This window comes from Somniosus microcephalus, chromosome 8, assembly GCF_052327205.1.
Source record: "Somniosus microcephalus isolate GS21.2 chromosome 8, FLI_Smic_1.0, whole genome shotgun sequence".
In the NCBI taxonomy this organism is placed as follows: Eukaryota; Metazoa; Chordata; class Chondrichthyes; order Squaliformes; family Somniosidae; genus Somniosus; species Somniosus microcephalus.
Window position 1 is genome coordinate 35,746,419 of NC_140994.1, and position 27,009 is coordinate 35,773,427.

Sequence of the window (27,009 nt, forward strand, 5' to 3'; positions counted from 1 at the left end):
AAAAAGCTGGCATCAGTGAAAGTGACCATGAAGCTGTTGGATTGTGGGGCAAAACCTAACCGGTTTACTGATGTCCCTTAGGGAAGGAAATCTGCCGTCCTTACTCGGCCTGGCCTATGTGTGATTTGAGTCTCACGTCAACTTGGTTGACCCTTAACTGCCCTCTGCTGTGACCTCACAAGCCACTCCATTGTCAGGGCAACTATGGATGGGCAGTAAATGCTGGCCTTGCCAATGATTCCCACATCCCAAGGATGAATTAAAAAAATAATGAATGAGTAACAGCAAGTAAATTGTAGTGCTGACTAGTGCATTGTAAAAGACAATTGGAAATATTAGAAATCTAAGTATCGGCCCTGAATTTGCAGTCAGAGGCGTAACTCTGGAGTAAGCCTCCAACCCGTGAAATATTCCCCAACTTGCCTCCTGGCTCTGCAGCTACGGAGAGTTTGGGTCCTGGGCCACCAGGTGTACGCCCGCGTAAAGGCCCAGGGACGCAGGCGGTTCAGAAGCGTCCCTGAGATCACGTGGGCCAGGTCCTCCAATGAGAAAGGAGGATGCCATTGCAGTCATTTCCAAACGGCATCCCCTAATGACATGCAATGGACTCCCCAAATAATTAAACAATTTGGACAACTCTAATAAAAAAAAAGAAATGTTCTCATTTTCAAACTTAATTAAAAATCCCTTCATTACAGCAAATACAATTTAAAAAAATTAATTTTTTGAAAAATAATTTTAAACATTTTAATCTGGGCCAAACTTTGCATAGTAATTTTAAGTGTTTGTGCATTTTTTATTTTTAAATTTTAAATTTAAGTTTTATATTAACCTTTACGCTGGTGATGGCCGGCCCTACGCCTGCTTTTACCAGACTTGAGGGTTTTGTGGGCATTTGCTGGGCAGTAGTTGGGCAAATAGCCCAACTCTGCCAGCAAAAGTGATTTCTCAGTTGGTGCGGTAGATCTGTCGAGGCGTATCTTGACATTGCAAGTTCTGGGTTTTCGCACTTGTGGAAACCCGGAACTTGCGGGGCCTTTCTTCTTAGGCAGTCCCTCGGAACTGAGGATGACTTGCTTCCACATTAAAAATGAGTTCTCGGGTGACTGATGAGTCTAATGCGGGACCTACAGTCTCTGTTAGAGGCGGGGCAGACGGTGGTTGAAGGGGCACTGTTGGGGTTGTCCATGAGGGTCCTGCCGTTCCAGGTCCCGAACTTCATTTTAAAGGGTGGAAGATGCCTGTGCGTGAATTCTTTTAACGTGGGGTAGCCGTTGCACATCAGCTACCACACGGGCTTGACAGAACAAGGTCTTGGTCCAATGGCAAGGAGATCCAAGACGATTGGAGACCAGGCTCTACTACATCAGCCTAGCACACACAAACATACGGTCCTAGGACCCCAGCTGTTCACAATATATATTAATGATCTGGACGAGGGAATTGGATGTAATATCTCCATATTTGCAGACGACACAAAGCTGGGTGGGAGGGTAAGCTGTGAGGAAGATGTCGTGAAACTCCAGTACGATTTGGACAGATTGGGTGATTGGGCGGAAACATGGCAAATGCACTACAATGTGGATAAATGTGAGGTTATCCACTTTGGTGGCAAAAACAGGAAGGCAGATTATTATTTGAATGGCAATAGATTGGGAGAAGGGGAAGTGCAACGAGACCTGGGTGTTCTTGTGCACCAGTCGCTGAAGGTAAGCATGCAGGTGCAGCAGGCGGTTAAGAAGGCAAATGGTATGTTGGCCTTCATAGCAAGAGGGTTCGAGTACAGGAACAAGGATGTCTTGCTACAGTTGTACAGGGCCTTGGTGAGACCGCACCTTGAGTATTGTGTGCAGTTTTGGTCGCCTTACCTGAGGAAGGACGTTCTTTCCATGGAAGGAGTGCAGCGAAGATTCACCAGGCTGATATCTGGGATGGCAGGAATGACGTATGAGGAGAGATTGTGTCGATTGGGCTTATACTCACTGGAGTTTAGAAGATTGAGAAGGGATCTCATCGAAACCTATAAAATTCTGTCAGGCCTGGACAGACTAGATGCAGGAAGGATGTTTATGATGGCCGGGGAGTCCAGAACCAGGGGTCATAGTCTAAGGATAAGGGGTAAGCCATTTAGGACTGAAATGAGGAGGAATTTCTTCACCCAGAGAGTGGTGAACCTGTGGAATTCTCTGCCACAGAGGGCAGTGGAGGCCAGTTCATTAAATATATTCAAGAAAGTGTTGGATATATTTCTTAAGGCTAAAGGGATCAAGGGATATGGAGAGAAGGCAGGGACAGGGTACTGAATTTGGATGATCAGCCATGATCTCATTGAATGGTGGAGCAGGCTCAAAGGGCCGAATGGCCTACTCCTGCTCCTATCTTCTATGTTTCTATGTTACTGTCCTCCTCCCTCCTTCCCACAGGTCCTCTCTGCCTGGGTTTCATAGGATGCATTGTGGTCCTCCCGACCTTGCTGTTGGCCCGTGCCGCAACTTCCCTGGGCCCCGTCCACGCTGCGCCACTCCTGGGGCCCGTCCTCGCTCCTGGGGCCCGTCCTCGCTCCTGGGTCCCGGCCTCGGACATGGATGATGTTGTCTCTCTCTGGATCAAATTAGCACTGATAGGCCCCGCTTCAGGGCCAGGGATCACGAGAATATCAGAAGGCTTACGACCGTGCGCTGCTGAGCGTACGCCGTCATCGGGAGTGCAAATTCCGGGCCAACATTCTGATGCAGATATTTGGGTTAACAAGGGACTTTTTAAAAATTCGCTCTAGTTTACTTGAGATGAGAATGGTTTGGCACTTCACTGGGAATGATTTGTCATTGTAGTAAACCCAAATATCAGCACCAGCATATGGTTTCCATTTCTAACTTGAGGGAGATCTTCACGGGACCTTTGCTGATCTCTTTTTTTTAAATTGTGCAATTAAAGCTACACCAGTTGGATGAATATCTTCACTGCAATCTAGAAACCATGGTAACTGAACAGACTGCTGAAATTCTTCCCGTATGATCCTCGATGCTGTTTGGCGAAATAGTTTTTCATCCCATCAGTAACCTGATTCAAGAGATGCTTAATCTCCTTTTTGTTGCCCCCACCTCTTGTCATAAATTCATTCAAAAATGAGTTTATATTTGGCAGGACTGAACAGCTTTGAATTGTTGTGAACTTCACTACAGGCTGCCTGAACAATGGTAACCATCCGACTGGGAAGGGGGTCTTGTGCTTATGTTGGTTACAGGCCAATAATTTTTTTTACTGCTTACCAGATGTCTCGAAGAGCTATAGCATCAACAGTCGTGTTACAGTACTTTTACAAACAGCGATTCGTTACCTTGATGCTATTTGTTCCTTCGACATTTTGAGAGCGACTGCACAAATGGGGCAGCAATATATACAGAAAAATGGTCGTTAACTATATCCAAATATCAGGATCTAAACTATCTATGTACCTGTGGTATTGTATCTTTCTATAACCAGTTTTTTAAAAAACTTAAGTTGCTTGTAACTTTAATACTTCTGGAATGGAGTTGGATTTTCTCATAATTGTAGACTCCTTTCCTAAATTGTTCAAATACCCCTCTTCGTGGGTCAAATAGGAAGAGGCATTGATGGTGTCTGTGGATATTGGGCTTGGGCTGAAGTATCCCACAGTGTATGAGTTAGATGAGGGGGAGGATGAAAATAATGATTCCGTATGTTACTAGTGTTTTTTTTAATTCAAACTGATTTAGAGCATATTTGCAAATATTTCTTAGAATTATCCATCAATAGGTGGGAAGGAATTAATTCAAATGAAAAGTTTTAATTGGATGCATTTTGTTCAGATTGTTTTGATCGTTGAGGTTGATTCAACTGGAAATGTTGGGCCTTTGGTAAAGAATGAATTGTGGTGAACCGCGTGAGATTTGAGACAGAAAATTAAAGAGGACGCTTCGGATTAGGTAATTGTATTTAGGTATTAACTTGTCAATGTTAGACATATTGGATCCAGGATGGGAGAAACAAGAATGTCTGGCAGGGCAGCCTTCATTTTCAGAGCCGTGCCCGTGCCAATCACTGCAGCATGAAAGACTTGAAGTGATAGTCTCATTAGAATGCTGTCAGATCAGACTGATTCGCAGGAGCCTTGGAAAGTGTATGTCAGAAAGAACAAAGATGATTGATTAATTTTCACCCTCCATTTCCATTTGCAGCTATGCAAGAAGCATCATTTTGGTATAAACAAGACTGAGAAGATTACCCAGTCTCCAGATGACTCCAAGTTTTTGCTCAAGACGTTTAGTCAGATCAAATGCAATGTGGCTGCTCCAACCAAGAAGAAGGTGAGTGAATGTCTCATTGAAGCTTTTTGAAGCCTTCGCTCGTCAACCTGACACATTGCAGCTGTGGTACTTTGAGCTTTTAAAATTAGTTATATGGAACCCGAGCGCACCGAGTGGTCGAATATATTTCTTAGCAAACCGTGTAATCGGTGATGGGCCAATCTGGCCTCGTCTGAATATCAATCCGTGGTTAACAAAGGCCCAGACGTATAACAACTGACGACTGTTGACGGTGATAAGTTTTTTAGAGCTAGTTTTCTAACTGGTCTCTCCAATCTTCTAAAAATTTTCAGTTAATGAATAACATCACCTGTTGGTGGATATGACCATCACTTAATCCTGGAATTAGGCTGCTGTGTTAACACAGTCTGGCAAATTCTATCCACGAACAAGATGACCAAACTCTAAATTGACAGCCATTTTGTTTTCTAGCAGAGCACATTTGTTTGGAAGCTCCAGTGTTCCCTATTAGTTCAATTTAAATGTTTTTGAAATGGTAGAACTAGTTTATTGGGTTCAAGTTGTAGCTGTTTATAAAGGCGTAATTTTTGAGTTTGATGGCGTTTGCGAGCGACTATAATCTTTGGTATTTGCAGCATTGATTCCACCCAGTTGTGGAGCCAGGAGCGAGTTTTGCAGGGTTGAATTCCAGGCTGCAAATGCAGGAGTGCAGTTTGAGAGCAATCTTGGTAGATCTATTTTAAACTGTATCTGGTGCTTCACTTGTCATGTGAATTGCTGAGCTTGGCTGTGCTGTTGGAAGGGTTGAATGTGCTGAGCAGAGACCCGATGGCTCCTCGCAGAGAGACATAGAAAACGGGAGAGTGATCCATACCACAGCTCTTTAAAGCCCTTTTTTTTTAAAATGAGACAGCAAAAGCAATTGATCTTCCTGGCCACCGACCTCCGCAAATTGGCCAAGCATTTCTTGCTGTTGCTGGCTACGTGACATCCTGCTGTAGCTAATGGTGCTACTGCTTATAGAAGTGCCCTAAGGCGCGTCTGCCAAGCCAGTTGACGAGCATCATTAAGAGAAGCCTGGCAGCATTTTAACATCCCTTCTCCTGAACCAGGCAGTGATCAGTTGCAGGAGCTTTAAGACTTTGTTTTTTTAAAAATAAGTGCTGTGAATATAATTTTCAGGTGAAATATTTTAATTGAGCTTTAAAAGTGCATTAATGTTTTGAAAAAACTGTATGGTTGAAAATATTGCCTAACGTTGAAGTTGTTTGATGGAGAAAGGGGGAGAAAAAGCATCTCCTTTTAGTAATGACACTGAGGTACACAGTTACGCAGGCATGGGTGAACTACAGTGACTGAATCATTAATGTACGTCTGCTGGCTGAGGTTTTGAAATGAAGCACTGATGCATTCTATAGGAATCACCAAAGGCGCCCTGGGCAGGCAGCAGGATCTCATGATGCAAATTTATGGAAATGAGCCCTGGCTCCTGAATGAGCCTCTCTCCGAAAGGCATGACCGTTTCCCAAATACAAAGAAATAAAAATATTTCCTGTTGCATCTACTAACCTCGAGATACACCAGTAAATTTTACTTTGAAATTATTTAAATTGATCTCTTAAAGTTTGAAGTAACGCACACCGTTAGATTCCTTGGCCACTGACTCGCGTAGCTCTGATCTTCTGCAGTCAGTGACCACGTTAATGTAATTTTCAGGCAGTGAACGAGACCTGTTTTTCCACTGGGTCTTTCTGGCTGCTGCTGGTATCACTCGGGCAGGTCATTGCAGGCTGCAGCCAGTTGTGAGGTCAGTGTTGCATTATGATATCATCACGCACCAATGTAACTTTTCTCTCCGTATTGATGTTATGAGGCAATGTGGTGACCCCAATACTCTCTGTATACAGGCTGGCCAAATTGCCATGATCAGCTTGTACGTGATCTTTCCCTTTTGCTGTCGATTTCGTAAGCAGGCAGGCAGTGCAATTTAAAATTAATTTGGGCGAGTGACACACTTAGATTGCTTTCCCATGACCCAGCCTGGTTGACAGATATTGCAAGTGTTAGACTTGGATATGGTATGTGTGAGTTCTGATGAAGGTGAAAAGGTTCATTCAGATTCTGGGAGCTGGTTCCCTGCTATTTATACTGCTAAACCTGACTCTGTCCTCCTGGCAGACATAGATCCACCAAAGCCTGGGTCTAAGTCTGCCTCTGGGATAAGGCTAAAGGGAGCTGGATTTAGCAGTGTAATCGAGGGGAGCTGCCCCAGTATGCCAGTAACCAGGAATCTCTCTCAAAACGAGGCCAATTTAAAAGTCGTATCGATCTCCTTTGGCGTGGTGTCCATTTTTGTCTTGATTACGGCTCTCGAGTGCGCTTCTACTTTTAAAAGCGCGATATAAATGCAAGTTGTTGGAATGTCCATTGGTTTACTGGATAATGATGGTTGTAGATAATTTGTAGGGGTGTGTTTGAGAGGGGTTCTCATGATTCACAATGAATGGTCTGCCATTTACAGATACTTGTAGGTTGCTTTTTGTGTTTTAATAAACTCATTTATAGGAATCCCACCCCAACGGCGGTTTTGCCATACGAGGATTTCACGTATACACGGTTTCCACTCTGCGACAATTTTCGCCAACTGCGGAAGTGAAATTCGCGTATCCGTGATTTTTAATTTAGGAATAGGGTAAATAACAACATGATTTTTATGCTTTTTAAATTATTTTTTGTGTTTATACACATTTATACTGAATTTGCCAACCGCAGTTTTACTAACCACGGGGGTTTTCAGGGATGTATCCCCCGCGGTTGGGGAGGGATTCCTGTATTTAAGAAATGTAATGTGCTCATTTATTTCAGTTCCTTAGAAATGTATTATTACAGATTGATGTCCTGGGCAGTGATGTCTATCAGATGTTACAGGTAAACCTGGTGCATGAATGGATGGACAAGCATATTGCTTTACGTCCATTACATACACTCTAGGCCTTGACCTGTTGCTTAATCCAATAAAAGTAACACTTTTTTCTTCTCTGCCATTGCCATATCTGTGAATTTAAGACTGGTGCCTCTGTTGCCATGTAACCCTTCAGGGATGGGCTTCATGCTATTTATCTTCCTGAGGGGGAGAAAACGTGACCTTTCCCTGATCGGTCAGTGAATATTTCAGCCATACATATCTGGAAAGTCCCAGGTTCAGCTTCAGGTCTGTGCTAATCTCAGCCAGGGGAGTTACAATTGGACTTGGTGCCAATTGAGGAGGTCAAACATCAGCCAGAAACCCCTGCTGGTAGAGAATGTGCAGACATCTGGTGAGGCTAAAGGGATCAAGGGATATGGGGAGAAAGCAGGGACAGGGTACTGAATTTGGATGATCAGCCATGATCTCATTAAATGGCGGAACAGGCTCGAGGGGCCGAATGGCCTACTCCTCCTATCTTCTATGTTTCTATGAGAACAAGATGGGGTTCTGCTCTAATGCCCTTGCAGTTGAAAAGTCTGCCCACACTTGACTACCAAGGCTCACGTATGAATAACGGTAACTTAGACGAAGCATCTGAGCTTGATTGAAGCACCTTGAGCTGCGCCTGAGCAAGAAGTCGATCCCTTCAGGAGGGGAGAGAAAATTGTTCAGAAAGGGGTGAGGAGGAAAGCACTCTGGAGAGATTGTGGTGCAATAGTTTAACACTACTTTCTTCTCTGGGAGTCATTTCTTTAAATCCATCTGTGATGGGAGAAAATTGCTTGGCTGCTGGTTGTAAGTGAAATAGATTTTGGGCAGTGTTAACAGCACAAAACTACCATAATTTGATGTAACTGGGCAGTCTTACTCTAGCCATAAGGATTGCTGATGTGGAAATGAAAATGTCACACTGACGCAGTAGGGGTAATCTTGAGAGGTTGGGGGTCAGGCCCATTACGGAGACAGAATAGAAGGAGCTTTAGGCTACATCTAGCTGTGTTGGGAGTGCTTATTGCTGACGCTGTATATAGAATCATAGAATGGGTACAGCACAGAAGGAGGCCATTCAGCCCGTCGAGCCTGTCCCGGCTCTCTGCAAGAGCACTTCAGCTAGTCCCACTCCCCCCACCCTTTCCCCGTAGCCCTGCAATTTTTTCCCTTCAGTTACTTATCCAAGTCCCTGTTGAAAGTCACAAATTGAATCTGCCTCCACCACCCTTTTTCAGGCAGTGCATTCCAGATGATAACCACTCGCTGTGTTTATATATATATAAAAAAAAAAAAAGTTTTCCCTCATGTCGCCTTTGGTTCTTCTGCCAATCACCTTAATTCTGTGTCCTCTCGTTCTCGACCCTTCCACCAATGGGAACAGTTTCTCTCTATCTACTCTGTCCAGACCCCTCATGATTTTGAACACCTCTATCAAAACTCCTTTCAACCTTCTCTGCTCCTAAGGAGAACAACCCCAGATTCTCCAGTCTATCCACATAACTGAAGTCCCTCATCCCTGGAACCATTCTTGTAAATCTTTTCTGCACCCTCTCTCAAGCCTTCACATTTTTCCTAAAGTGCGGCGCCCAGAATTGGACACACTACTCCAGTTGAGGCCAAACCAGTGTTTTATAAAGATTCATCATAACTTCCTTGCTTTTGTACTCTGCCTCTATTTATGAAGCCCAGGATCCCGTCTGCTTTTTTAACCGCTTTCTCAACCTGCCCTACTACCTTCAACGATTTGTGCACATATACCCCCAGGTCTCTCTGTTCCTGCACTGCCTTTAGGATTGCACTATTTAGTTTATATTGCCTCTCCTCATTCCTACCAAAATGTATCATTTCGCACTTTTCTGCGTTAAATTTCGAAATACAAGTCGACAGTTTCTCAGCGCTGATTCTTCTTTTGATGGGTAATACAAAAAAAAATCTCACATCTAAATTTAAAACTGCTTCAGTTGATTCATTTAAGGGAAACGCTTGGATTACCCAACTTTTTTTCCTTAACCATCTGTTAGTGATCCATGATCTTTTATCATGCAGTAGCCAACCAAGCTTCCACGACTTCACTTGTGATGCTGTTGTAAACCTCCACTCTGCATGGAGTTTCCAATACATAACATGGTAAGTAACACCCTCTGGCCCAAAATTTAACCACTAGTTTAATGGGTATCACCATTACAAAGGAGAAAGGGCGAGACAAATGAATGTGTGTGATGGATACTGATTGTGTGCCTTCTGCTCTGTTCATTAAAGAGTTTTCTGTCGGGGCGTATTATTTCCGATAAATTTCTTAAGCTGTCCCTCGGAACCGAGGATGACTTGCTTCCACATTAAAAATGAGTTCTCAGGTGACTGCTGAGTCCAATGCGGAACCTACAGTCTCTGTCACAGGTAGGGCAGACGGTGGTTGAAGGGGCGGGTGGGGTGCTTGGGTCGACGTGCGCCGCTTCTGCTGTTTGCACTTGGCTTCCTCTTGCTCCCGGCGAAGAGACTCGGTGTTTGGCGCCTTCTCGGATGCTTCTCCTCCACTTTGTGCAGTCTTGGGCCAGGGATTCCCAGGTGTCGGTAGGGATGTTACACTTTTTCAAGGAGGCTTTGAGGGTGTCCTTGAAGCATTTCCTCTGCCCACCTGGGGCTCTCTTGCCGTGCCGGAGCTCCGAGTAGAGCGCTTGTTTTGGGAGTCTCGTATCGGACATGTGGACAATGTGACCTGTCCATCGGAGCTGATTGAGCATGGTCAAAGCTTCGATGCTGGGGATGTTGGCCTGAGCAAGAACACTGACGTCGGTGCGCCTATCCTGCCAATGGGTTTGCAGGATCTTGCGGAGGCAGCGTTGGTGGTACCTCTCCAGTGCTTTGAGGTGCCTGCTGTACATGGTCCATGTCTCTGAGGCATACAGCAGGGCGGGTATCACTGCTGCTCTGTAGACCATCAGCTTAGTGCCGGGTTTGAGGTCCTGGTCTTCAAACACTCTTCCTCAGGCGACCGAAGGCTGCACTGGCACACTGAAGGCGGTGTTGGACTTTGTCATCGACATCTGCCCTTGTCCCGAGGTATGGAAAGTGGTCCACGTTGTTCAAGGCCTTGTTGTTGATTTTGATAATCGGGGGGCAGTACTGTATGGCGGGGGCAGGTTGGTAGAGGACTTTTGTCTTATGGATGTTTAGTGTAAGGCCCGTGCTCTCGTACGCTTCGGTGAAGGTGTTGACGATGGTTTGATAAATTTACTCCATAAATAAATCTGATGTGTATTGGAGAATAATATCAACTTTCTCAATTAAATATTTGTATAGTTAATTAAGAGCTCAATTTAGTAAAAAATCCAGTGCCTTGATTTGTGTAGCTTTGATGAAGCATTCCAACCCTAAGCATTATAATTCTCTAACATTACAAGTTATAAATACCCACTGTCTGCAATTGAAGTTTCCCGTTGTACTGGATCATTAATTTTTGCAGTATAATATTGCGATGTTAGGACCTAACCCTCTTTCTACCTTCTGCACACAAGCTCTTCTCAATGCAATCCCGCTTGCTGTGAAGGCAAGGTGCTGCTGCTTTTCTGTGTTTGTCTAACAATAGGACTGTGTGATCGGCAGATTGAGAAAAGCGGTTTGTCGAGTGAGCTTTGTCAGTATTTTCTTCCTTCTGATGTGGAACATTTTTAGTACTGATGTATGCTCCAGTGACTCCTGAGAAACAAATCTTTAGTGGGAGCCTTCGGACAATCTGATTGGGAGCCTTCGGACAATCTGATTGGGAGCCTTCGGACAATCTGATTGGGAGCCTTCGGACAATCTGATTGGGAGCCTTCCCATGCTCTGTTACTAGTCGCTAAACTAAACTGCACCACCCACGTTGGGCACAAATTTATCAAAGGTGTGATGCAAGACCTGGCAAGAATGTGGGCTTGATTATAAATCCAATTGCATGACCGATGTAGTAACTCGTCTCAAAACTGGTGTGCTGCATGATGGTGAGATGGGATTTTGAGCCAGCAATTTTCCACACGAGTTCCCGACGTCAAGCTATATGCTATAGGACGCTGAGGACAAGGAAGGAGAAAAACTAGTAGGCTAATCCCGGTTGAATACATTAATCCCTCCCCAACCGCGGGGGATACGTCCCTGAAAACCCCCGTGGTTAGTAAAACCCGCGGTTGGCAAATACAGTATAAATGTTCAAATAACACAATTAAAAAGTATATAAAAGCAATACAATCATGTTATTTACCTTAATCCTAAATGAAAAACCGTGTATACGCAAAATTCACTGCCGCGGTTGGCAAAAGTTGTCGCAGAGAGGAAACCGTGTATACTTGAAGTCCGCGTATGGCAAAACCGCAATTGGGGCGGGATTCCTGTATTATACAACTACAGTAACAACTATTTGCCATTGTGTTGTACTTTCAACATGGAAAAACATCCTAACCTGCTTTACAAAGGTGGGGGTTGGAATCGGACACAAAGTGAAGTTTGAGAAGGGTTAGGGGATGTTTCAGGAGGCTTTTAAAACTGGCAAGAGATGTGGCAAGGCAAAAGGCTTTGCGGGGGAATTCTTGAACTGGTGCGTGTTATCGGAAGGCTCTGTCACCAGTTGGGTGAGAGGAGGGATACAGAGGGGACCAGAGTTTCAAGAACAGAGGGTGTGAGCTGGAATGTAGACTATTGTTGAACACCATTGACGGAGACCATCAGCGGGTTGACTTCCTGCCCCATTAACCAGGGTATCCTTCTCCTTAGGCAGTCCCTCGGAACCGAGGATGACTTGCTTCCACATTAAACAGTCTCTGTCGCAGGTGGGTGGGGTGTACGACGTTCCGGTCTGTCGCTGTTGGGGTTTGTCCATGAGGGTCCTGACATTCCAGGTCCCGAACTTCATTTTAAAGGGTGGAAGATACCTGTGCGTGAATTTTTTTATCGTGGGGTGGCCATTGCACATCAGCTACCACACGGGCTTGACAGAGCAAGGTCTTGGTCCAATGGCAAGGGGACCCAAGACGATTGGAGACCAGGCTCTGCTACATCGGCCAGGGTATGATGTGTGGCTTGCAGAGACTTCAAGAGGCAAGGGGAGGAAGTATAAGATAAATCTGATAAAAGTTAAAACTGTGGAGTAGAAGTCTGATCTAGCCCTGTACCAAAGGAACACAGTCCATCAAATATTTTACTGAAATGTGTATTTCTGTTCTAGTTTCTTAGTAAAGTTTCTTAGTATATTTACATGATGGGGAAATGGTTATTTCCAGGTAGTACTAGGGAGCTATTCTGGGCTGAGTTGTTTTGGAGATGCAACTAACCTAACCTAACCTTCTGGGAGGGCCCATTTCCTCTGTTGTCTTAATTTAACAGCAAACTAACCACCATTTTGGGATTATGGTTTCCTATATGCCCATGAAAGCAGAGCACGTGAATTCGTTGGATAATCTCCAATACAGTAGTGACCTTATTTGTGCTTTCAATAAGACAACTGGAACTGATGTCGCTGACAAATGGGGAGTTTGCACATATGTTAAATCATAAAGTCTCTTTTTTTAATGAGAGATAGCTGGTCCCTGAATTTGTTTTACTGCAACTGCTAGGGTATTCAAGGTACTGGTGTTATTATGTAAATATATTTTGAGGGCAAACTTGTTAATTTGAGTTACAGTATATCTGTTCTTAAGTGCCACTTACCACAACTGCTTGCTTTGTTCTGAAAGGATGCTAATTATTCACTAGAGATAAAAGTCTCAGACTGAATAATCTAACCTTGGGAAGGAGCCAGGTCAGTCATTTTAAATTTGCTGATTTAGAAAGGTGCGTGGCCCCAGCCAACATGTATGTTAAATTCCGTGTGCCGCCTTTTGCAAAGTCTGAAAGGTTGATTCACTTTGTAATGGGAGTAGGTGAAAGACTTGCACTGTAGTAACCTGGTTGTCCTGGCCCCACAGGGTGTCTCGTAGCAGTAGTGGATTGATTGAACCCTTCATCTGCTGCCAGCGATGCAGCTTGGGCTATTTCCCTCAGCTAATCAGTTCAACCTTGTATTGTTGTGCTGCCATGGTCTTCTTAAGCTCCGTGCACCATCTCCACACACAAGAGTTGCCATATGGATGCCTGACCAGGTTTCATTCTTATGAGCAAAGTTAGCGAAGTGCCAAGTCTTTTGTTGTTTTTATGTTGTGAATTAAATGTTCTATAAAAAAAATAATGCAAGCTGCTCTTTTTTTTTATCTGAAACTTTTAATAAACCCTGTAGTTTTTATAACCGACAACATGAGCTGGTGGTGTTTATTTTTCCATTGTACAAAGCATAGGAGATCACAATAGGGATCATCATTCCAATAAGCTAAATACAGTAACAAGTGTTTCTGTTCAACCCCTGGACAACAATATCCGATTCTGTGTGTAGGATCATGCTTTGGTTCGTGGGGAAGTTAAGGGAGCCTTGGCTCTGAGCATGAGAAATATGTGGCGAAAACCTAAGGACTTCAGTGGCCGCTGACAATGATTTGAGTTTTATTTGTAGACACACGAAACATTTGTTGTTTTTGCGTTTAAGTACATGATTTTTAGATGTTCAATGGCCTAGCAACAGTGGAGGCTAGACCATATTGTGCTCATTTCTCAAAGTATGAAAGGTATCTGAAGTGATCTTGCATCTTTTAAGGGAAAATTCTGTGTCCCCACCCCCTTTGCTCCTTTATTTGAAGTGTGTTGATAGGCAACCGAATTACTTCAATGAAAACCAATTCATATCAGGACTGGAAAATAGAAAAGCAGAATATGTGCAGAAGAAAGGCCGCGCAAACACACACCCAGAATTCCAGCTATTTGGGGGAAGTAAAATCTGTTGGCAGTAAATACTCGCTGGAAATAGGAAAAAGGAGCATTTCTTTGAAGTAGTAAAAAAAAAAGTTGAATTTGCATCTAAAAGTTCATAGAATATATCAGGCCTTCTTGAGAATCGTCTGTGGGGCTGACTCAACTATTTACAGGTGGGTTACTGGGAGATGTCTCCACAGTCTCTTGGAACTTGCATGTTCACCTTCAGGAATCGGAGAAGAATTTCTCAAGTTTCCCCGCCCCCCCCCCCCCCCCCCCTAAATTAGCCTACACGTTTTTTGCCTCTCCCAGGAGATTGTGTTTGGTTGGTGTAATGGGGGGGTGTCGGGGAGGACGGGGGTATGGATGGGAATTATGATGTGCAAAAGTTGCGTCATGACCGCGTAGAACATGCTTGATGGGCCAGCTGCTCGCTTCCTGCCTTTCGTTTTCACATCAACTGATTCTTGTTTTGCATGTGTTGCAGGCCAAGGAAAACAAGGAAAAGGAGCGTTTGGAACGAAGGTTGTTGGAAGAACTAATCAAGATGTTCATGGACTCGGATTCATTTTATTACAGCCTGAGCTATGACCTTACAAATTCAATACAGAGACTGAGTGCCTCTGAGAAGAGAGAATCACCATTGTGGCAAAGGGTAGGATTTTCTCAAGTGTTAACTGCTCCAGTGTGTTGGACAGAGAGGATCGGCATCAAATGTACCCAACCTGCAGCCCATCATTTGAAACTGAAGTATGTGTTCCCCCAGCTATCCTGTCCAATTCCGATAACTTCATAGAAATTTAATTCAACCAGGCTGGAGTGGCCTGATAACTGACAGTAGAGGAGGTGCCTTCTGATTTAGGAGGTTTTAATAAGCCGCAAGGCTGTTTGTCACTCCGATCTTGCCTGCCTTAAGCCCGTTCTCTCGGCTAGCTCATGGAGAAAGAAGGCAGTCCAAGAAGGGGACAACTGATCACCTCTTAATTTGTGAGCTCCTTTCAGAGTATCACAGAAATCCATGTCTTCAACTTAGGCTGTCCCTCCTTTAGGCTGAAGTGGGGTTAGAAATAAAAAGGGCAACTATTTGAAAATAACTATAAACCCAAGAAGTTGGCCTGGTTTGATTTCTAACCTGTCATGCCAACTGCCCCCATCGCTGTTCTCTCTGACTCCACACTCTAGTATACCCCACTTCACCCACTATTGGTGGCTCTGCCTTCAGTTGCCTGGATCCCATTCTCAGGAATTTCCTTCCTAAACCCTTCCCATTTCCACTTCCCTCTCCTGCTTTAAAATCCACTTTAAAACCCATCGCTTTGACTGCACCTCCTAATCTCCTACTCGGTGTCTATTTTCGTTGCACCTGTGAAGTGACTCGGGATATTTTCTAAAGTTAAATGTGCTATTTAAGTCCAAGTTCTAATTGTACCAGTTACTTCCACTGGAACATCTTGTATAGTAATTACTATGATGGTTACCCTAGATCAGATTGGCTTAGATTGTAGACTCCCTAGCAACGTGGCAGTTCAGATAGAACATTGAAAAATGAGGTACAATAAACTGTAACTGATAACTATAGTAACCTACTTGCTAATGTCTCTCTCTTTTGCATAGGTTGACGATAGATTTTTTTGGAATAAGCACATGATTGATGACCTGATTAAATTAAATGTAAGTAGCTATACTGGTTATGCTGAAAAACCACCATTAGTTTATATGGGTGTGTATGTGCTCAATGGCCAACACAATCCAGGTCACTTCATTATCCTCCCAGGTTAAGTTTCTCAATAAGCCTGATCAAGGCCTAGGCCTAAGTAACTTAGGCCTAACCTGTACTCTGGGGTAGGCATCAATGGCATTCCGATACCTAGTAGAACGGAGCATCCTCTGGTGTCCACGATAATTAGCCCAACATATAGAGCCATTAGTAGTAGTATTCACGTGGCTACAGTAAAATTTATGTTGTGATAAATCAAGGTAGAAGGATGAGTTTCACTTGCAAACCGTATATAGAAATATAATGCTGGGTGTTCAGTCTGTGTCGGGCAGTAGAATATGTAAGTAAACTAGCTGGCTGCCTGACCTGACTCTTAAGCCCTAGATGTTCATTCTGGTTAATGGTCTACACGTTGTGTTTATTTTAATAAGCAAGTGATCTATTGGGACTATTGATTGTAGAAATGTGCCTTCAACACCCCATGGTCAGGACAGTGCTGGCATTTGTTTCTGGCTAGAAGTGAATTTGTCATCTGCAAGCTGGGAACAGGTTCTACGTTTTTAAAAGGGGGAGAAAATAAGAAAAATGAGTTGGAATACTTGTTTTTAAAACTATATATTGCTAGTAATTTGAAACCTTTGGGTTTTTCTGTAATTAGAGGTCTTTTTTATAAACGGTACATAATCTGATTGATTGTCTAATAGTCTCACTGAGATGGAATGTTGTTTCATTCCTCCTTCATCATTCAACCATTTCAGAATCTAGTTCTACCAGGACTCCTCTCGAACTTGCTTGATTTGGTGGGGGGGGCGGGGCTTGTTTGATCAATTTCCTTGTGGAGGGTTACCAAGGAGACCACTCGTTAACTTAAAGACCAGTTTGGCCGGATTTATATCACACTAGGGTAGAATTCAATTAGAATCCATTTGTTGGTATCCTACTGTTCCTGCAGCAGTGACCTTCTCGGCTAAATTGAAGATTTTGCACAACGGTTCGGGTATTAACTTTGTTTTGTGTAAAAACTCTGCAAGAGGTTCATAGCTGCCTTTATTAACCAGAGAGTTCTGTGTTGCTATAGTAACATACAAAAATAGATTATACCTTAAGAGCTCGATGGCATTTTGGCTTGGCATCACTGTAGCCTCCTGTAGTTTAGTGGTACTCAATAGATTTTCATTTTCTCTCAGTTTGATGCAACACATTACCTTATCCTTTGACCTTTTTAATCTCCGTCCCATAGCGCACTAAATTTAACAGATATCAGAAAGAAAGACTTATTTCTATAGCACCTTTCACAACCTCAGGACGCCCAAAGCTCTTTACTGCCAATTTTGAAGTGTTTTCACTGTTGTAATGTAGAAAACATGGCAGCCAATTTGCGCACAGCAAGCTCCCACGAAGTGCCATGTGATAATGACCAGATAATCTGTTTTAGTGATGTTGATTGAGGGATAAATATTGGCCAGGACACCGGGGATAACTCCTGCTCTTTTTCGAAATAGTGCTATGGGATCTTTTACGTCCACCTGAGAGAGCAGATGGGACCTCTGTTTAACGTCTCATCCGAAAGATGGCGCCTCCGACAGTGCCAAGCTCCTTCAGTACTGCACTGGAGTGTCAGCCTAGATTTTTGTGCTCAAGTCTCTGGAGTGGGACTTGAACCCACAACCTTCTGAGTTGGGCGAGAGTGACACCAACTGAGCCACAGCTGACAGCAAAGAACAAGGAGAAAGGGGTGTCTCCTGATTAGTCTAGACCTGGACTGATGTCTGTCAAACGCAGATGTTTCATTGAGGAAGCAGAGGATCCTGTAAATTCTGCTTGTCAATATACTGGTCCCTGGAGTAACCCCTTCTTAGAAACATAGAAGAAACATAGAAAAATAGGAGCAGGAGTAGGCCATTCAGCCCTTCGAGCCTGTTCCACCATTCAATATGATCATGGCTGATCCTCTATCTCAATACCATATTCCTGCTCTCTCCCCATACCCCTTGATGCCTTTCTTGCATGCACTTCATTGTGTTAATCAAACAATCTTTTACACAAGAACTTAAAAAGGGACTCTAACCATCTCTCAATTTAAAAATCAAAATTAAATTGCTACGAAGACTAATCCTCTCTACATTAGTATTTCCTTTTGTGACCCTGTTGTGGCCAACCTGTTTCCAAAACTCTGCCAGTGCCTTTATAAACTGGCAAATGGATATAATGACTTATTCATGATTCTGCCTCCAGTTTCCTCTTGTCTACCCACAATAGCATTTCAGCATGTAAATCTAAACTGCTGTGTGCAGTATGAAAAATCTGTGTTTATTAGAAATAACCTTAATTTCATATTCTGACCTCTGAATTGGCTGTTTGAATAAGTGTGTGATTCTACCCCTCCTACATCATCCACCCATCTACTTGGCTGTGTATTTTGACAATCTGTTCGTTATGAAACAAATTATTATAGCAATATTATTGTATGTATTGCACAAAGGGTAGATTTGTAAGAGGTAGGTAGATCTATATATGAAGAAAATTGTATTTATCTTTGTAGTGAATCCTTGACTTTTCATTATTCAACATATAATGGATTGCTATTTTAATTCAGAATAGGAAATCTAGTTGAATCTTTTTATGTATTCATTCCTGGGATGTGGGCGTCGCTGGCAAGGCCAGCATTTATTGCCCGTCCCTAATTGCCCTCGAAGGTGGTGGTGAGCTGCCTTCTTGAACCGCTGCAGTCCGTGTGGTGAAGGTACACGCTCAGTGCTGTTAGGGAGGAAGTTCCAGGATTTTGACCCACCAACAATGAAAGAATGGCGATATACTTCCAAGTCAGGATGATGTGTGACTTGGAGGGGAACTTGGAGGTGGTGGTGTTCCCATGCGCCTGCTGCCCTTGTCCTTCTCGGTGGTAGAGGTCGCGGGTTTGGGAGGTGCTGCCGAAGAAGCCTTGGTAACACCACTTCGTTCAGTGAGGACAGAAAAATAATTTCTACAGCTGTGATATGCAAAACCTTTACAAAGCTTCTAAACATATTAATCAATGGAGCTGACATAGGTCATAGCTTGTTTAGTGTTTGGGCCTCATCTGTGCTTTGAATTCTGCCTTTTTGAGTCACTGCAACTGCAGAATAAAATCAAGTAGATGCTATATGTTCCATTGTTTTTTTGGAAAGAAGTATCTCCTCCGTATCCCTGTTTTGTGGATTCCCCATCTCGTCTGTCTCACTAAGTTTATTTTTTGGAGTGTTCGCAGGCCCCCCTCAGTGGAATTGTGAACCAACACCCAGAAGATGTGTGAACGTTACGGTGGAAGCCAAGCCTAGATTTATGTTAATTACAAAGGAACGTTTTGAAATTGCTTCTCTCCTTTCCCTGGGCTCCTGTGATGGAGTTTGGGCTCGTGGAGAGTAAGCTTGTTGCTTCCCCAACCGTGCTTGATGAGTGTGTGAAATCACTCGACTGCTCTACGGTGCAATACCATAACGGACTGTGCCACCAACACCGTGGGGTGAAAGTGGCCATGTGCAGGGACGCAAAACCGGCAGTATCGCATCGGTCGGCCATTATACGCCCCGCCCGGTATTCAGTTTCACTGACCACAACACCGTTGACGGCAAAAGTTATTCCGCCTGTTTTGCGTCCTTGTCCAAGTCTAATTTCACTTCCACGTGCAACGTTCCCGCTAAGCTGTGCGGCCACGCAGTGGTCTGGAGTTCCCGTGCAAGTTGCTCACCGACTTTAGAGGAAATAACTGACTGCGTATGCGCAAAGAATTACATAGAAACATAGAAGATAGGAGCAGGAGTAGGCCATTCGGCTGCTCGAGCCTGCTCCGCCATTCAATGAGATCATGGCTGATCATCCAAATTCAGTACCCTGTCCCTGCCTTCTCCCCATATCCCTTGATCCCTTTAGCCTTAAGAAATACATCTAACTCCTTCTTGAATATATTTAATGAATTGGCCTCAACTGCCTTCTGTGGTAGAGAATTCCACAGGTTCACCACTCTCTGGGTGAAGAAATTCCTCCTCATTTCTGTCCTAAATGGCTTATCCTTAGACTGTGACTCCTGGTTCTGGACTCCCCCGCCATCGGGAACATCCTTCCTGCATCCAGTCTGTCTAGTCCTGTTAGAATGGGCCGCGCAGCCAGTTAAAGGGCCTGCACACCAAAAACAAATTACAGGGAACACTGCACACATATCCTATAGCCTTTATGCTCTGAAAGAGACTTTTTTATCTGTTTCATTTATTATTAAAAGATAATTGAAATAATATTTCCCAGTGGATGCTGTGCAGGCATGTGGCATGATGCTCGTCAACTACCTGTTATATGTATCTTGCACCGGTATGCAGTAAGCAAAGTATTTTTTGGCTTTATCTGGAACTGATGATGGGTTAGTGTTGCCTACCTCCGCACAATCAGGTCACTATATTGAAGCACCTCTTATAATGATGAGGTACCTCACCTTGCAGAGCTGCACCATTGTGCAGTTGTACTGTGGGCTGTAACTGTCGCTGTGGAGCAGCAACGATGGCAGCCGAAGAGAATTCTGCAGCCAATTCAGTGCGTCGGCCGCAAGGAGTAGGACTTAAATTATTCACAGAAAGGTAAATGGAAATAATTCTGCAGCCTTCATCAGATTGAATGTGAAATATTCTTGTCTCGCAGGATCCCAAAGCAGATTTCTGGATCGTTCCAATAATCCAAGGGTTTGTGCAGATTGAAGAACTGGTTGTCAATTATAATGAATCCTCGGATGATGAGAAGAGCAGCCCGGAAACCCCATCACAGGAGCAATGTGTAGACGATATCCATCCAAGGTTTTTGGTGGCAATTATTTCGAGGAGGAGTCGGCACAGAGCAGGTACTGAAACAGACAATTACAGTCACACATGTCAGCACAGTGAGGAGTGGAAAGATGTTCAAGTGCTTAATATAACCATCTGCTGCCCGTTCTGTTGTTTTGGAGGAATTCTTCAGAGACTGGTTACTGTTCTGTCTGCTGTTTTTACCCCAGTGGAGTGTGGAACCTCAATACCTTTTGAGTGCAGTTGTGAAATTTAATCAAAGGGCTTCGCACTTCATTGTTTTCATTAAGATCCTGCTTCAGCTAAACTAATGAGCCATGTGGTGGCTGATGCAGGTTTTGCTGTCTTTTGGTACCCAGAGCAATTATTCATTCATTGCAATTAACTACCGTTCTCACCCAACCCAATCCTACCTGGGCACATCCAAGTTAATTTGGGGTGATCACATTGCGAGCGCACTGAATCTGCAGTAATAGGCAAGGTTCAGCTCCCCTACTGAGGAGTTCTTCCATCTTGTGTTCTTTTACAATCTGGCCCATGGAGAGTGATGCCAGAATGATCACCGTGTGCTGTTTTCTCAAATAATACTATTTGTCCCTTAGGAACAGACCTGTTCTCCTTTCAGTCGCTCCTTAAATCCTACCTCTTTGACCAAGCTTTTGGTCATCTCTCCTAATATGTCCTTATGCGGCTCGGTCTCCTGTGTTAAAGGCGCTATATAAATGCAAGTGTCCTTGTTCTGCACGTACACTACAGCAGCATGTTCTAACATTGTGATGTGCGCCGAGGGCCTGCAAATTGTTGCTACCCAGTTTTGTGATTCAGGGTGCATTCTGTTTCACATCCTGATGCAATCACGCTGAAGCACTGAACTAGCTCTGGCCAGAAGAGGTAGCAACCTAAGATTGCAAGACCCACGTTAACTCTCTGGGGGAAGTCATTTATATTTTACCATGCCATCAACTGCAGGAGACCCATATGATGGCCATGCCATCAAGGTAAAGAGGCCATTAGTTTAAACTACTTCATCATTTTCTCCAGCTGAACCTTTGGGGGGGATGACTGGTAGGCTTTGAAGTCCATTTCCTGGCTCCGTGGTAGTGGGTTGTGTAGAATGATGGGTGTTATGGGTCATTTTGCCTGTTTGGGTACCAGAGCTGCACTTATCCCAGTGCGCGCACAATGCTTTTGCTTGCCTCAGGATTAGTTGCAGCAACAACAGAAAAATGCAGGGAACCATCATGGTTATTGTGGCTGAATGTGCTTTGAAATTAGCCAGGCCTCCGGTCAACAGTTTGATGGACTGGTGCCAAATTTGAACAGGCCTTGTATAAACGAACTTGAGTTTGCTAATCCAAGTATATGCCAGTGGGAAATGGGAAATGCCCTAGAATTGGAGCGAAGGAGTTTGTTTGCAAAAATTATTTCTCCAAATCGAACACTTGTTACAGGAAACTTAGTGCTATCCGGCACCGACGGGACCAAGCTGTTGCCGTCCCATCAAAACTGCCGGACAAGCCAGCGCTAATGTTAAAACATACGGAGCTTTTTGAGCTCCTTATCTAGCAACAAACCCAGTTGCTTAGCAACAGCTTATAAACAGTCGGCCGTAGCTTGCAAGCGTCTCTGTAGCTAAGCAACAGCTTTAGCTAGACCTTGCAGAGCCTGACTGGTGGGGGAAAAAAAAGCAACGAAAAGAAAAAAAACTTACTGAACCGACTCCTGAATTTTGCTGGTGGCTTGAGCATTCCGGACAGTTAACCTCCGGCTAAACCAAAGTTTCCTGTATCTGTCAAAAGCTCATCATTTAGCTTGTTACTGTGCATTACAGTATTGCTACCGTCACTTGTTTTTTTTCGGTTTCGGTTACCCTTTTTAGAGTCATAGAGTTATACAGCACAGAAAGAGGCCCTTTGGCCCATCGCGTCCGCGCCGGCCATCAAGCCCTGTCTAATCTAATCCCATTTTCCAGCACTTGGTCCGTAGCCTTGTATGCTATGGCATTTCAAGTGCTCGTCCAAATGCTTCTTGAATGTTGTCAGGGTTCCTGCCTCTACCACCCTTACAGGCAGTGAGTTCCAGATTCCAACCACCCTCTGGGTGAAAAAGTTCTTCCTCAAATCCCCTCTAAACCTCCTGCCCCTTACCTTGAATCTATGCCCCCTTGTTATTGACCCCTCTACTAAGGGAAAAAGTTCCTTTCTAGCCACCCTATCTATGCCCCTCATGATTTTGTACACCTCAATCAGGCCCCCCCCCTTAGCCTTCTCTGCTCCAAGGAAAACAACCCCAGCCTGTCCAGTCTTTCTTCATAGCTGAAGCGCTCCAGCCCAGGTAACATCCTGGTGAATCTCCTCTGCACCCTCTCTAAAGCAATCGCATCCTTCCTATAGTTTGACGACCAGAACTGCACACAGTATTCCAGCTGTGGCCTAACCAGCGTTTCGTACAGCTCCATCATAACCTCCCTGCTCTTATATTCTATGCCTCGGCTAATGAAGGCAAGTATCCCATATGCCTTTTTAACCATCTTATCCACCTGTTCTGTCTTCAGGGATCTATGTACATGCACACCAAGGTCCCTCTGATCCTCTGTCTTTCCTAGGGTCTTACCATTCATTGTGTATTCCCTTGCCTTGTTAGTCCCTCCAAAATGCATCACCTCACACTTTTCAGGGTTAAATTCCATTTGCCACTGTTCCGCCCATCTGACCAACCCATCTATATCGTCCTGCAGACTGAGGCTACCCTCCTCGCTATTTACCACCCCACCAATTTTCATGTCATCTGCGAACTTACTGATCGTACCTTTTACATTCACATCCAAATCATTAATGTAGGCCACAAACAGCAAGGGACCCAGCACTGATCCCTGCGGTACCCCATTGGACACAGGCTTCCAGTCACAAAAACAACCTTCGACCATCACCCTCTGCCTTCTGCCACTAAGCCAGTTTTGGATCCAATGTGCCAAGGCACCCTGGATCCCATGGGCTCTTACCTTCTTGACCAGTCTCCTATGCGGGACTTTATCGAAAACCTTACTGAAATCCATGTATACCACATCCACTGCACTACCCTCATCCACACACCTAGTCACCCCCTCGAAAAATTCAATCAAATTAGTCAGACATGATCTTCCCTTGACAAAGCCATGCTAACTATCCCTGATTAATCCTTGCCTCTCCAAGTGGAGACTAATTCTGTCCCTCAGAATTTTTTCCAATAATTTCCCTACCACTGATGTTAGGCTCACTGGCCTGTAATTCCCTGGTTTATCCCTACTACCCTTCTTGAATAATGGTACTACGTTAGCTGTTCTCCAGTCCTCTGGCACATCCCCTGTGGCCAGAGAGGTTCTGAAAATTTGTGTCAGAGCCCCTGCAATCTCCTCCCTTGCCTCACACAGCAGCCTGGGATACATCTTGTCCGGGCCTGGGGATTTATCCACTTTTAAGCCTGCTAAAACCGCAAGTACCTCCTCCCTCTCGATGCTAATATGTTCAAGTATATCACAGTCCCCCTGCCCGATTTCTATGTCTACATCGTCTTTCTCCATAGTGAACACAAATGCAAAAAATTCATTTAAAACCCTACCTACATCTTCTGGCTCCACACACACATTGCCACTTTGGTCCCTAATGGACCCTACTCTTTCCCCAGTTATCCTCTTGCCCTTAATATACTTATAAAACACCTTAGGATTTTCCTTTTATTTTGCTCGCCAGTGTTATTTCATGGCCCCTCCTCATTCTCCTAATTTCTTTTTTAAATATCCCCCTGCACTTTTTATACTCCTCTAGGGCTTCCTCTGTCTTTAGTCCTTTGTATTTGCCAAAAGCCCCCCTTTTTTTTCTAATCCATTCTAGTAAAACCCCTTGACATCCAAGGTTCCCTGGGCTTGTTGGTCCCACCCTTGACCTTTACGGGAACATGTTGCCATTGTACTCTCTCAATTTTCTTTCTGAAAGACTCCCATTGCTCTGATGTGGATTTTCCTACAAGTAGCTGATCCCAGTCCACTTTGGCCAGATCCTGCCTTATCATATTAATATCGGCCTTCCCCCAATTTAGAACCTTTTATTTCCGGTCCATCTCTGTCCTTTTCCATGACCACCTTAAATCTCACCGAATTATGGTCACTGTCACCAAAGTGCTCACCTACTAACACTTCTACCACTTGCCCGGCCACATTCCCTAGAATTAGGTCCAGTACCGCCCCCTCTCTTGTAGGACTTTCTACATGCTGGCTCAAAAAGCTCTCCTGGATGCACTTTAAGAATTCTGCACCCTCTAAGCCTTTCACACTCTGACTATCTCAGTTAATATTGGGGAAGTTGAAATCCCCCACTATTATTACCCTATTATTTGCACATTTCTCTGAGATTTGCCTACATATCTGTTCCTCTATCTCCCTCTGACTGTTTGGGGGCAGAAAGTACACTCCCAGCAAAGTGCTTGCCCCCTTTTTGTTTTTAAGTTCTACCCATATGGCCTCATTAGAGGAACCTGTTAATATATCATCCCTCCTTACAGCAGTAATTGACTCATTAATTAATATTGCGACACCCCCTCCTTTTACCCCCCCCCCCCCCCGTCTCGCCTGAAGATTCTATACCCCGGAATATTGAGCTGCCAGTCTTGCCCCTCCCTCAACCATGTCTCCGTGATAGCAACAATATCATACTCCCATGTGTTCATCAACACCTTCAGTTCATCCACCTTATTCGCAAGACTCCTTGCATTAAAATAAATGCCATCCAGCCTTGCCCTACTCCCTTGTGCCGTTACATATTTGCTGACTTGTTTTTTCCTCTATATTTGGCTGTACATCACCCCCTATTATAGCTCCACTCTGTATCCCATCCCCCTGCCAAGTTAGTTTAAACCCCCCCCCCCCCCCCCCAACAGTGCTAGCAAACCTCCCCGCAAGGATATTTGTCCCGTTCTGTAGATATTTACTATAGATATTTTTGGTTTCCGTGGCGCTCATGACCGTTTGCAGGTCTGCTCGTGTTCCCTGCATCTGTTTTCACTTGATCTAATGTCCAGACCAAAGGTGAACCATTGTTCATATTCTCTCAGCTACTGGTTCTGTTTAGTGTTTTCGAGGGTTCCTCTCGGGCAGGTGTCGGTATAACCCTACACTAGACATAACACGCTGTACAGTAGTGCGGATCAACCAATTCCCCTCTTTCCCCAACTATGGAAGTTAACTAGCTTAGCTAACTCTCTCTTTGAAGACTCAAGAAAAGACTCTTGTCTCTCTGAAAGCCCAAATGGACATGCTGATTTGAAAAAAGGTAGGTTAATAACTGATTGGAGAACAGTTACTGGGGCCTAATGAATCTGAATTGAAACGGGAGCGGCCAATCAAGTGCATAATTGAACTGGTCACACAGCAGTCTGTATTTGGATTGAATTGCTTGCCCACCTCTTTCTTCTTGCACCCACCTCCCAAAACCATGAGACATTAGAGCACAGAGCGGGATTAAAACGGAGTGTACTTAGTGTTTTATATGGGAATTTGGGAAGGGGGGAAGGAGTTGCTGCTTTTTGCCTACACTACTTGTCGTGCTTTGTGTTACAGGTAGATATTTAATTTCAGTACCCATAACTTAATCTTGATCAAGTAAGTAGTCAAGAAACTACACTGTAAACTAAGTTACCTAATTACAAATTTAATTAAATAAAACAAGGTCATATAGGGATGGCAGTGCAGGTGGTGTGCCGCACCTGCAGCATGTGGGAGTTTCTGGAGAGCATGGTGATCATGGACAGCCGCGTTTGCAGTAAGTGCCTGCATCTTGAGGAACTTCAGCTCAGAGTTCTTGAGCTGGAGTCTGAGGTGAAGACATTGCGGGACATCAGGGACGGGGAGAGTTACCTGGACACTTTTGATCCAGGAGGCAGTCACATCCCTTAGATTAGGTAGTGCTACAGGTCTGGTTGGTGGTCAGGGACAGGAGGGTGTGACTGCAACTGAGGCAGCTAAGGAGCCCTCAGCCTTTGCCCTTGTCCAACAGGTATGAGGTTCTTGCCTGTGTGGATGAGGGAAAAGCCTGCAGGATGGATGAGCAAGTGGACCATGGCACCATGGTGCAGGAGGCCATTCAAGTGGGGGAAGTGAAAGGGAATGTAGTTGTAGTAGGGACCTGTATAGTCAGGGACATAGATACTGTTATCTGCAGCCGTGTCTGAGAGTTCCGAAGGTTGTGTTGCCTGCCCAGTGCCAGGGTTAAAGACATCTCACAGCTGGAGGAGAACTTGGAGTGGGAGGCTGAGGATCCAGTTGTCGTGGTCCACATAGGAACCAACAACATAAGTAGAACTAGGAATGAGGTTCTGCTGAGGGAGTTTGAGGAGCTAGGATCCAAATTAAAAAGCAGAACTTCAAAGGTAATAATCTCTGGATTGTTACCTGAGCCA

The 27,009-nt window shown here is 44.3% G+C and overlaps 1 protein-coding gene across 3 annotated transcripts in view; it reads left to right on the top strand.

The window, feature by feature from the left end:
* Positions 1-27,009, top strand: part of inpp5f (inositol polyphosphate-5-phosphatase F) — a 287,343-nt gene that overhangs the window by 196,481 nt on the left and 63,853 nt on the right. For 2 of the 3 annotated variants that reach the window (XM_085994542.1, XM_085994541.1), the window contains exons 4-7: positions 4,200-4,328; positions 14,546-14,713; positions 15,673-15,729; positions 20,441-20,636. In XM_085994542.1, coding sequence (XP_085850668.1) covers positions 4,200-4,328; positions 14,546-14,713; positions 15,673-15,729; positions 20,441-20,636 — 550 coding nt within the window. The remainder of the gene's footprint in view (positions 1-4,199; positions 4,329-14,545; positions 14,714-15,672; positions 15,730-20,440; positions 20,637-27,009) is intronic. The other variant, XM_085994540.1, reaches the window with a different exon arrangement.